General features: G+C 38.7%; 1 protein-coding gene across 3 annotated transcripts in view; it reads left to right on the top strand.

Annotated features, from left to right (window-relative positions):
• Positions 1 to 13,711, top strand: part of LOC113555022 (putative inorganic phosphate cotransporter) — a 74,146-nt gene that overhangs the window by 23,709 nt on the left and 36,726 nt on the right. Inside the window, exons 1-2 of one of the 3 annotated variants that reach the window (XM_026959298.1) lie at positions 1,191 to 1,614; positions 10,349 to 10,846. The exons of 1 other annotated variant lie outside the window; for it this stretch is intronic. In XM_026959298.1, coding sequence (XP_026815099.1) covers positions 10,447 to 10,846 — 400 coding nt within the window. In that variant the 5' untranslated portion in view covers positions 1,191 to 1,614; positions 10,349 to 10,446. Of the gene's footprint in view, positions 1 to 1,190; positions 1,615 to 10,348; positions 10,847 to 13,711 lie in introns of those variants that run through there. One more of the 3 variants, XM_026959299.1, reaches the window with a different exon arrangement.

Genomic DNA, 13,711 nt, shown 5'->3' with positions numbered 1-13,711 from the left:
GTTAACCGTCAGTGAGCGACGAGAAAAATATTTTTATAAATTTTTGTTGTTGTCGTTCGTTGTCCGCCAAATTCGCGGCAGTCGTGTGATCCGGCGGAGGTGGTACACGAATTTCCATTAAAATCTCATTACGCCTCGGCACCCGTCCACCGGTGGGCGGCGGGGTGTATGTACGACGACGGAGGCGATGAGCGGCCCGGGCGCGCACCTCCTCATACGCACAATCAGTGGCGGCGGTGGTGGTGGCGGCGGGCACACACGCTCGCGCTTAACCTCACGCACGACGCCTCTTAAAAAGTAAAAAAAAAAGGAAAACACATGTGTTCGTCGTCGGCGCGAGGCGAACAAAGGCAGAGAAATCAATCCGTCGCCATCCTTATTATACCGATATAATATGTTTATATATATATATTTATCATGATCTACCGTTATCGCCGTAAGCAATAAATAAATAAATAATAAAAACATATATATATATAACGGGCAAAGGTGTACGTGTGTCGGCTCGGCGGTATGTACGTGTGTGTTGTATAGGTGTCGTTCGGCGGTGTGCGGAACAAGCGTCGCCGCTGTCGGCGACAGACACGCGAGGCCACACACACCGGTACATGCATTACGGCAGCTCCGGTGTGGGTGGCGGCGGCTGCGGCGGGCGGGCTGGTGGCGTGCGTGTGTGTGCGCGCCGGCCGCCGATCGATACGCCGGCAGCACGCAAGCGCCGCCGGGGCCGCGCGGCGGCTGAGCGTCGACGGCGGCCGCGCACCGGCGACCAGACAGCCACTGCTGCAGCGAGCAGTCCGTCGCGGCCCTGTGCGCTACACCGCCGTCACACCGCCGAGGCCCCCGCCTTGCCGTCCCACCGATACCGTTCGCAGACAGAACGTCCGCCGTCGCTGTCGCGCCGCACAACCGTGGTTGCTGTCGAGCGGCGGCGCCCGCGCTCGTCCATCGCCGCCGCACACGGGCGTGCGCGCGCGCGCTCCCTGCTCGGTCTCCCCCGTCCTTGGGCCAGCATCATCGGGGCACCGCCACCGGCGGGCGGGCAGGAACGCCAAGCCAGCAGCCGCCGCCGCCGCCGCCGACCAACCAACGACGGCGGTACCGTCGTCCTCGTCGTCGTGTACGCTTCGCGCGCGCAGTGTCCCTCTGGCCGTCGTCCGCGTTGTCGCCGTCGCCGTCGTCTTCCGCGTCGTTTCCGCGTTTTCGTCAGACCGACGTCGTCGCGTGTGCCGTCGCGTGTGGCGGGCGCGCCGCCCGGTCGCTCATCGCCCGTCCTCCCGTGCAGCATCTGAGCGCAGCCGGCCGACCACGCTGACAACCCCACTTTCGCGCCGTGCCGCCACCGCCGCCGTCGACGTCGTGCAGACATGTGCTCGTGCCGCGGCCGGTGCCGGTCCGAAAGTCTGCCGATGCTGCTGCTGCTGCTGACCACCGACATTGATGCGTGCACCGAGTGTCTGGCTCAACGGTCCGACGTTGGTCCGTCGTTGTCCTGTTGAACGCCACCAGGTACCGTCTTCGTAACTCGGATCAGTGATCCGTATCCTGCAAGTATACCGTTGCGCACCGACACCACTCGATAAGACCAACGGCCGTTTTTCCGACCAAGCACGTGTGAGTCGTTTTTATCTCCTTCTCTCTTCCTCTCTTTTTATATCCCTCTCTACTCTGTCTCCTTTCTCTCTCACACACACACTTCCTCCCCATCTCGCACCCTTTCCTCGTCATTTACATTATATAGTTATTATGTGTGTGTGTTTTTATCATATCTCGTTGTTACGGCACAACCGGCACGCGCCACGCATTTTCGCCTCTCTATACTTATACTATTTATATACGTCGTTTAATAACATACATACGCCCAGCCCGCGCAAATCGATCGTCGCGCCCGTTTTTCCTTTTATTTTTTATTATTATGATTGCATTTCGTGTCATTTTGCTTTTTTTCCACACGGCGGTGTTTCCGTTTGAACACGTTTTTGGAGGAGATACCTTGCGCGTATTAACACACGAGTTGATGGGCAAAAAAAAATATCAAAGCCCAAGCGGGTTAAAATACATACCCGACTTGACAATTTTATAGAGTTCGTTATGATAATATTATAATATGTTGTGTACGTCAAGTTATTCCGCGCTGTCGACACTATTTTTGTGACGCGTGCACTAAATTATAATATTAGTCATAATATAATTTGCGCATTTAATAATACAACATTGTACAACGTTTGGCCGCGCGATGGTGGCACTTTATACGTATATACGATACTGTATAATAATAATAATAATATATATATATATATGCACATATGAAAATTTGGATATCGTACGAGTTTCGTGACAATTACATTCGTCGTTGTTTGTTGTTTTGTTAAAGTTTCTTTGGAGGAGTTTTTTTTTTTACCAGTATCTGAACTGTAGATTTGGTTTGTTGCACTGTGAACCGACCAAACGGTCAAAACTTAAAATATCACGTTTCGCAAAAACAAAAAACTCCTTAGATTGTTGTCACGCGCGCATTTTCGTAGAACGACATGATAATATATCTATACTATCGTTTCCGTCGTCTTTATGACTCGGCCGGCACACGTCGCCGTGAAAAAAAAAAACACGTTTACCAACCCGAATCCGAGACTCGGTATACAAGTTATTATACTATACTATTTTAATCGTTTGGAATCGCTAGTATATAACTCATTTTCATTTAAACGTTTACAGTATTGATATAGTTCACATATAATATATTATATCATATTATGTTTAAGCACGTCCTTTCGGCCGGCACACGATGATTTAACGTAGAAAATTGAACACTTGCCAAGTGTAAACAATTCACCTGTTAAATAACACTCGTTCGTCTTATTTATTTATTATTTTTTCCTTTATAACTTGGATATAGTTGGAATCATGGCGTTTTTTTTCTACTTTTCATTTTTTCCCCACACTTTTTGTTAAAGAAATTGTTTGGATATGCACATATACCGTTATCTCTTATTACAACCATGTTTTTTCTCGTGCTTTTACAAAAAGAAAACTCCTTTGTCGTGCACAGTGAACGCATTGTTTTCCAGAAAATTATTTAGGTGTAATTTTAATGGATACAACACCTACCATTATTCAAGAGAATATTTCAAATTGGCCGTTGTCAACCAAACAATGAGTAAATTAATTTACTAACATTTGCTACAATTATTTTTGTAACGCATTTAACACGTAAATTCTAGAATAATAAAATTATGTAGGTACGGTGACCGATTCATTTGTTTCTAAAACAGTAATTCAAATATTTAATGCTTTTGTAATAAATAATAATTTACATTTATTTTAATATACTTTCATAAATTTACGAGCTTGTTAAAAAAGTTATTACTATCACATGTATAATTATTCTATAAATATACAACGACAAAGTATTTTCAGTAAGAAAAGTAGCACATCATTTACTTAATATTGTTTTACAAATCTTTCCCGATATGACGAATAATAATTATTGTGAATGTTCTACGTTTTTCTTGTTGGTGATACGTTCGATGTATGTTTTTGCGAGTTGTTCATAAAGTAAAAAATAAATTACTTGTGTCACGCAACTTAGGTTTTTAAAAGTAAATATGACATCTAAGCACTGTTTGATTTTGAAAAAGCTAAAAAATTGTTATTTAAAGGTTGATATGTTTTCCAAGCTCAACATTTTGTCAACTCAACTTATCTTTTATTCTTATTGTTAAATTTGCTTTTAAAACAATTTGCGTTCATTCTAGTTTCTTAAGAAAAATAACAGTTTGATAAGTTATGTTATTACGAGTGAAAATTTAAATTAAATTTCAAACATATAAATTTAATAGTTGTTTTGATACTTTATAATGGAAGTATTCATCAAAACAATATTATGAATTTCAATTACAAGAAAAAAGAATAATTATATTTGATTAGTCAAAATCAATCTATACATTGACTATTGTGTATAAGATATTTAAATGTATTTAACACATTTCGTGTATTTTGCTGTTAATAATACTACAAATTTTGTTTACTTACATTCCGGAAAGTAAGGAACACAAAAGCAAAGTTATTATTTGTTTTAATCCTTTGGAGAAGTTGCATTTTCAATAGACACATTGTTGTGGACTTTGGCACTACTAAATTTAACTTAACAAGTAAAGTTTTACGAAAACGTTGTGTTATTATTACTTATTAATATAATGGACCAAGTTTTATTTCCAAATGATAGTCAAATGTATAATAATAAATGATAATATTGTCTATGTTTTTGTATAGAAGTTTGATAATGCCATTATGCGTGTTTGTGTTCATAACACCGATATTGTTATTATTTTATACATATTTTTTTATGTTTTGTTTGTCCAAGTCGAACGACGGGGTCGAGGATTTAACTGAGGGATTATTTCAATCGAATACGTGTTTTAGTGATGTGCTCAAACACTTTGTTGCTTAATATGGTATAGTATTAGTCTTTTTGGATGACATTATTTATACCGTCGGCGTGACTACATACAATTATTCTGATATTATCATGGTACGCGCGTACATCATGGGTACCTACGATTTGCGTACACAACAAATTGTTCACAGTGACTGAGTGTTCTAGCGAGCATAATAATATAGTATAATATACGCAGTGCTTGAATTGTAGGGGTCGCGGGGGTCAGAGTCCCTCTTCTTCTTATAAAATATTTTTTGCATTCCGCTTCTATTGATATCCTAATTAATAAGGTGATTAAATATTCAAGTACTTTTTTTTTACACTTTTGAATTCCTCTTTTTAATATTTTCCTAATTGAAGCATTTAGTAGTTGTGTGGTGTGTATTTAGTGGTTTTTCTTCATTTTTTTTATTATTTATTTTTTTGGAAAATTTCATGGGAAATATGATATCTGTGAAGTCGAATGAACAACGATTGACGTATCCGCGTATCGATTTCGTAACTTGGCGAAACCGGCGACGGATCGCATTATTATATATAGCGTATGGTCTTTAAGGCGGAGATCGAACGCAGGCTTATAGATTGTCTGGTCTGTGGAACTCGTGACAAAAATACAACTGTAATACGAAAATATCACGTGCACGTATATTCATTAGGCGAAGGGGAGAGTGAACAGAATAGTGTCAATTGGCAGCGCGCAACTTCGGCGTGTAGGAAGTGGGCTTGTACGAGGGTTGGAGGGGGAGTACTTTCCCGACTCATCCATCATAAAAATACATCAGAGTCCCCCCCCCGCGATCTGCAGGTCCACACACCGGCGTGTTGTGATTTCATTCTTCGCCTTTCGCCTTTCTATTTTTTTTTTCGGTTTTTTTTCTTACATCTCGTCCGTTGTCGCCCTCGCGACAAGTCTCTGTTTGCGAAAAACTGTTTCCAATACGCTTTCAACTAGACACACTCTCCCACAAATGCAGCGTCGTCGACGCTGCCGCACGCGCTACCTCCACGATATTACGAATAATTATATTTGTGTATCTGTTGTGATATTCTACAATATCTTCGTTATAATATTCTCCGAATCGATTATTAAAACGACGTTGGTTTGTATGGTGCCCTTACAACAATATTATGTTATTATTATTAATACAATGTTCGGGTCGAGACGCACGTCGATGCAACGGGCAAACGACCGACTTGGAATATTGTAATAGCGTGACGAATTTCGGTCGGGTCATGGTTTACTACGTAGTTGTGCTGTATAATAACATAATAACATAGTGTTTGTCGTGTAAAAATATGTCGGACCTCGTCAATAATACACAACACAGTATTTTATATTATCATAATGTTATACGTCACAGAATTAGTGTATAAGTACACACACACACACACCAACTATACAACATCTCCTTTACGGTCGATTCGCGACGAATTCATCTCGAGTCGCGACCATTATTATAATAATGTCTAAGTACCTGTATAAAATATTAATATGATTACCGCGTCCGCGCAGACGTTGAACTGCGCATTTCGGTTTCAAGGTTAAATCATCGGGCGCGCAGAACGGCCGAACACAATAATAAAATATTACAATGCGCACGGCACGCACGCACACACATACACACGCCCTATTAAAATAAAAACATATCACAGCTGCCCTCAGGGAATCGCAATAATTGGTTTTTCGCGTTTTAAATATTATAATATAATTACCGCGGCGCTCGTGTATGGGTACCTCATAACATTACGCCGCGGGCGCGAGGCGCGGGACGGACGGGCGTATCGCCTGGTAATGCAAATCGTGCGATTTCGAACGCGAGCGCACGAAGAAAACGACGGCAAAGGAGTAGAGGAGTAGGAGGAAGGAAAAAAACAACACCCCGCAACGTTCTCGCCGCGTGTAATAATATATAATATGTTATTAGGGCGGCTTACGTTACAACATCACATTAACCCGTTCGCGTTTTACACGGCGGCGGCATGGCCGCAGGTCGGGTGGGCCGCGCGAACGAGATTTCGGTCGATAACGAAACCGAAAAGCTCGGGCGGAAATCAAATTTCAGTGTTCGGACCCGCGGCGCGCGTACACAGTTTGCCGGGCTCGCACGCGAGACTCGCGCCTGTCCGTCAAAATATGATCCGACCGATTTCAAAAGCTTTTGTTTGCGATAATGTGCGATACATTTACAACGAAACGGCGCACCGTCTGCTCCCCCCCCCACCACCACCCAGACCGCGTGCCACGGCCGAACGTCACGACGACTCCCGACCTCACCTCACGTCAATTATATTACAATATTATTATATTGTCCGATAAAATTTCGTTTCGGCCGTATATATATATAATACTGCGTAATAATGTGATGCATGAAAAAACGGTTGTGTTCGAAAGAAACCGCTTCGGACGTTTTCGCCCTCCGGCGATGGCCAATTACATCACCTATACGCGCTTTTGTGTCGAAAACCTCTCGGCCCCGCAAACGTAATATATTATCCCGTTTTTTTGTTTTTTTTTTTTTTTTTGTTACCCCGAATCAACCTCCCTCCGCCCCCCCCCCCACCGCCGCCGCCGCCGCGCGCCGGAACTGTATTGTTTTCTTAAGCGTCGGACTGGCGAAATTTAATTGCGTTTCGCCACTGCACTCCGCGTGTACCTCGTTAACTACAGGCCCCCTGCCCACGCCGTATGCGATATAATATAATATAATATATCTCTAATGTTTGTTCTGTCGGACGTGTTATTTTTTTCCTCGGAGGATCAACTCAGCCGTGCTGTGCGCAAATAATCGTGTCCGGCGAGAGATTTTTATTCTCCGGTCGGTCCGGGTCCTACACACGCGCGCCCGGTCAGAGTTATTCGTGTGTGTGTACACATATAGGTACCCCTAAATAATATCGCGATATCGTAGTGGCTCGACGCTCGCAATAATGTGATCGATAATAATATGAACGGTACATTATACCTATATATATATATATACGGACCACCTACGCTCGTAATTTGTCTTGCGATTTCAAATTTCAGTTCGAGTACGACGAAGTATCCCAGCGACGTTGGAAATAATTTAATATCCGTTTCCGACCGTACGAGTAGGTATTTCGATATTTTTCATATACAATATTTAATACTACTTATCTATTGCGCGGTTGATATACCATAGTGTAATATACGACATATATTCAGTGCGCATCTATGCAAGCTTTTGGATATTGGCAATGACGTTTTTGTTTTAGTTTTCCCACCTATTATGCGACATTAAATGTTTCGGTTTCAGTATACCGTGTAATTCGATTTAATTGGATTTGTAATTTGCACATAACTAATCCGTGTAATAAATTTGACCTAATTAGAACATTGTTTGTCTAACATGTATAATATTCGACAACAATATTTTGTTTCGTAGTCAAATTTAATTTTGACAAATTCAAAATCGTTATCACGCAAACAAAAAGTTTTATTGGATAAAGTACAAATACGTAGACAGTGAACGCGTATAGTAGTTGAACGATGAATATACATATTTTATAATAATAAATGCACTTAATATTATTATGCCGTTATATTTTCAAAATGTTATATTTAAATGAGACGACGGTAATATCGTACATACATCGCAACTTAATAAATGTTGTAAGTAAAATATTTTATTTTTCACCGAGTAGAATGACATCAAATGACGCAACTAAAAGTTACGAAATAAAAATAAAAAATGGCGTCTATTTATTTTTTCTCGTATTCGATTTTCGTGTGTAATGTTATTACCACTGTGCGAATAATTGAGTTCGATATTTTAATAAACTCTTTTACACCTTGTCGTGCAAAAACGATTCCATTATTTTTCACAGGAATTAAATTTATAAAAAAAAATTATAGAAATATATTCGGATAAAACTTGGGTACCGTATTTTTATTTATATTTTTACGACAAATCTAAACTAAATACCGTGTGTACACATGAGGTAATAAACTGGTAAATTTTCGATGAAATCGATTTTTTTTTTACACGTTTGCATTTTTAAGCGTGCGTGACCATTTGCGACCGTAGCGTTTTATCCGCGTAGGAAACTCCGTCATAGTATAATCTATAATCATTGAAATCTGCAATGATGTACAACGCCATTCGGTGGGATTTATGATAATGATGACGATAATATAATAATTATAATATTACCGACGTCTTGCGTGCTCTCTAATTGTCAATCCAGCCGTGTAATTACCGTCTAAGCGATTATCGCATACTGCGTAAATTAGTAACAACACCAGAATGCGAGTTTGAATTTCCCGATGCTGGAGCGTATGTCTTGTGTGTGATATATAAGCGTAATACTCATGTAGTCGTGTATATATATATATATATATATACATATGCACAGATATACGTCTTTTTTTTCAGCGCGCGTTGTGCCGTAATAACATTGTTTAAATATTATAATATAATATGATGTATTAAGTAATAACATTTGTAGTATCGGTTGTAATTGTGTATTATATGATATATCAATAATATGTTTGTGTATGTGTACAATGCGTCCATCGTTAATGCAGCCTAGCTATGTAACCTATACACGTATACACATATACGTCATCTGCAATGAGTTAGCTACGGACATGTTATATCGTACTGTAGGTACATATTAATAATATCGGGCGACTGTGCTGTACAGTATGTGATGGTCGAAAGCACGTCGTCGTACCCCAGCTGTGGAATTTGCATTAGAATACCGGGCGCAGTAGGTATACGAGGTAATAAATACGTGGCAAACGAGTTGTGTCAAGACGGAAATTTAATCAGAGTTTTACAAATGTGCACGACTCGAAATAATAATATATGCAATACATTCGTATAATATATCATGGCAGCTTTTTCTGCTACAGTTTATTTCATAGTTTGTGGAATCACCGCGAAATTCGTCACTATGTTTCATAATATCAATCCGCGAGTTTCTGATTATTGTACGGATTCGCCGATAATGGACCTCGTATACGTTATTCCACTAGAGTGTTGACATTAAATTAAAGAAACAAAATTATTTGAACGGACTCGAGGAATAAATTATATCGTAAGCGTCGCGTACTGCCCTCGCTGAGACAGTTTTCTAGATAACCGGGAATGGAGATTCCTTAGTAAATTTGCACGATTCAGACTAAACTCGTGCGCGCACTGATACACACACATATTATTAGGTATACAATATAAATGACGGTTACACTACTTTTTTTGGTACATTTTTATGATTTTGAAAAAAATAAATATTCTATTCAAAGTCTAAGGAACTAACTGTTCGCGTATAGTGTGTTGATTTATATTGTAACGTTAGAGAAAGTTTAGACCGTGCGAGGTGCCAAGTGAATGCTCCCCGTCCCCCGTCCCACAAACGTGTGGTGCATAAAGAATTTTTTTTTTAAATCAATAAAAATCTACCGAAAAATAAGTGTGACTCGTCGATCTGGAACGGTCAACCCTTTATTATGTGTACAGTACGAGTCATATAGATTGGCAGAGTGGCGTGAACAAGAAGGTCCCGGGGGTTTTTCTCCTCGTTCGGATGTTATTACCACTTGATGTTTTATAACGGAACCGACAATATTGTCACCATTTTAAATCATTTTAAAACCGATAATAGGTATAGCAAATAATGTTTTCTGCTAAAGACTTTTTCTATCGTGCACGTGTTATCATTCGGGAATTAACAGATTCATAATCATATGATTATTAACGACCCCGTGCGGCGCGGCCGGAACACACACCGCGAACGGATGCGAATCTGTCTGACATCGACTGTACACACATAATAATATCATCAGCCGTTAGGCATTTCCTCGTCTATATACATATTCGACCCGTGTTGACAGACTGTGTGCGTGTGTGCGGTGTGTGCGTGTGTGCGTGTGCGTGTGTGTGTATATAGACAGCGCTGTACTGCACAGCGATGGCGGGCTGATGACCAATGCGCTGTAACGGATTCGGCGGAAGGAGCAGGCCATCGTCTGGCGGCGGTCCGCGCTGATGTCCGGCCGCAGATGGGATGGAGGCGGCGGCTGCGGGATAGAGTCCGAGGAGGAGGAGGCCGGTGTCGGCCTCATGTCCGGCGTGCACGTGGCCGTTCGTCACCGGCGGGACGTCGTTGTCGAGGAGGAGGAGGAGGAATCGTCGTTCGGCGGCCGGGGGTCCGTCGGATACGGCGGCTGTTCGGGTGGCTGTGGCCGCGGTGGAAGTGGCGTTAGCGGCAGTGGTGCCGGCGGATGTCCCGGACCGTCGTCGTCGTCGTCTTCGTCCGCCGCGTGCTGCTCCAACAACCGGACGTCCGGCGCCAAGCACGTGCTCGTCTGGAACCAGCCGGAACTGGACGATCTGACGGCCGCGGACAACCACAACGGGTACAGTCACCGGCCCGTGCCGGCCAAAGGTATAAAAAATCAACGCACGTATTTTATAGTTGTTCTTATTACGTTGCATTCGAGTTGAGTTCCTCCCTTTAGTACATTTTCGTTTAGTCGGTAATATATTGTATTATGTCTATCGACTGCAGCGCGCTGTGGAGGCAGATTTGAAACCGTTTAGTGGTTTATTTAGGGCGGTTCAGCGACGAAATTTCTTTCGTTGTTTTTATTCTTCTAAGAAGAATATTGTAATGAGTTAACAAGATAAGAATATGAATGTTATTGGGTTTAATGTAATGATATGAAAGTGACATAACAAATTAGTATTTTACATTTAGTAATTTTATTATGTATATGACAATAATATTATTTAACTATATCTATGTCGTTAAGTCGACTTTTTATTTTAAACTAATCACATTTATCGCTTACTTATGCGTGATATGTTAAGTAGGGTATAGGCGAGAATAAGTGTTTCTGATTTTAATTTAGGAAAATAGAAAAAGATGATAATGTTACAATCAATATTTCTTACTTATATCTTTTATATGTAAGATTGTTTAATGAGATCCGATTTAAGTTTTTACTTATAGAAACACAAAATATTTTTTATAAAAGAGCACGAGATGTAGAAATCAAACAAAATTTAAAATTAAAAATGATAAATCTATATTATAAGACAAAACATGATTATTTAATTAAGGTGGCTTGTGAAGGACTCGCGTTAAATTTATTATTCGTCACTATCTGTGTATAACTCTAATGGGTGTATATACTATATTATCTGCATCGTATTTATTCAACATTGGTCGGCATTTGATTCCGATATATTTAAAACCCTGTGCTGAATATTTAACGGTATAGTTAAGTACCTGCGTCAACGCTTACTTTATGTCCATTAATATATTTAATATTGAATAATCACTTCCAATGCTCGACAAGATATTGAAAAATGCATAGAAAATATTGAAAATATTGAAAATTAAATTTTCTATGAGATTATATTAAATAATTATACTCGTATACTCTATGCACATCAAGCACCTATATAGACGACTTGTCAAAAATGTATTATACGATTAACTTTAATATATAAACTACAATTTAATTCAGGTGGAAGATTTTGAAATTAAAATGGTTCTTTAAAAATAATTTTACTTCGATCACTCGTTAATAAATATTTTATAATGAGGTATAAGTACCTATCTATTATTTATAAAAATGTGAAACGCTATGGAGCTTGGAAATTCGTTTAATAAACTTATTATTTAATTGAGGTTACATAATCAAATTGGATCCTATTTCACATTTTCACACTGTGTTGGATTATTTCAGTTTTAGTTTAAATTTACTGCTGGTACGTGGATGTTTAATTTTTAAATAAGAGTAGACATTAAATATGCACATCCTATTATACACCGAGTTTTTACCGAATATATGTGACTTTGTAATTTTATCATTGAGCTCTTCTCGTAGAATATTATTATATTCATTTATGCTCTTACCTGTACAGGTATTTGTTAAAAGGCTTGTAAGGTACCTATTGCATAATATACAAGACACAAATATAAGGCGTCATACATTTATTATTTTTAAAATGGCCGATTACTATTGAACTTGATTATATGATGCGAGTCGTAAAAAGTGATTAACGCCTGTGTTAATACAGGAGAATCAATAATAATAACGCCTATGTTAATCAATTTTATAATGTTTTTAATTAGTTTTTTTTTTTGCACGAAAGAAGACCCCAGAACTGTACAAAAAAATTTTTTTGGGGGGGGGGGCGATTTTTTAAGATATTTTTTTAAGCCTACTCAATTTTAAAATTTTGTATGTACTATTTTATATCATTGAAATAAACTAAAAATATGAGTTTATTTGGTTTTGTATTGGAATAGTATTGAATTTAAATTACATCGCGAATGGAAAATGATGATTTAGATGTCTTAAACATGAAAAAATAAATAGAAACACATATTATAATAATAATATGTATTGATATTATGCAATATTCGGTATTATTATTATTGAAATTATTAATACAACGCAAAATGTATATTTTCTCACTGTAATGATAATCTTACATGTTCAGTATTGCATGGGTTTTGGCAAAGCTATCCAAGTTAATAATTAATAATTTTTATTTGGTTTAATTAAGCGCAAAATTTTAATTTAACTATTATAAAAGTTAATGTTAATTATATTTTTTTAAATAACTAAGTAGTTATGTTAATTTTATTTTTACATATTTTGGCTTTAACTATACAGCGTAATACTTCGAGTGACAAATCTGTAGAGATATATATGCATTAGTAAATGTTACGTATTAATGCATAGTTATATCTGATTCAATTAAGAGTTTAACTATTTATAATATCTCCGAGTTTAAATGTATATACAATTATATTAACTAGAAAAAAATACAAAAGTAAGTCGTTGGTATTGTTACTTATGTAAAAAACCCAAAATAAACTAAGCTTATACGTCTTATTAACTCATAAACATCCTACAGCTACGTACTGTCTCATTATAAATATCCACACATAAAATATTTATAAATTTATTTTTAGAAAATAATAAGGTACAATGCAAATGATGTAAAATAAATATTCGCGAGGGTTCAATAGATTGTCCCGAAAAAAATTGTGGCTGCCATTTTTTCTATTATTAAACTTCGTCAAATTGAAAATCTTTTGGTCTTTCCCCGTTGCTCATTATACATATTACATACATAGAAACGGTACTAAAATCCGTCGTTTTTGAGTCGCCATGACCAAAGTTCGGTCGGCAAAAACTATATCGTAATTTGTAAATTAGTAAAACATGGTGCATACCTGTACAGAGTATTTTACTATTTTTTTATTTTGATTCTGACGTGTATTCAACAC

The sequence above is a fragment of the Rhopalosiphum maidis genome, chromosome 2 (genome assembly GCF_003676215.2).
Source record: "Rhopalosiphum maidis isolate BTI-1 chromosome 2, ASM367621v3, whole genome shotgun sequence".
NCBI lineage: Eukaryota > Metazoa > Arthropoda > Insecta > Hemiptera > Aphididae > Rhopalosiphum > Rhopalosiphum maidis.
Note: the sequence above shows the minus strand (reverse complement) of the source record. Positions and strands in the feature narration are given on the sequence as shown.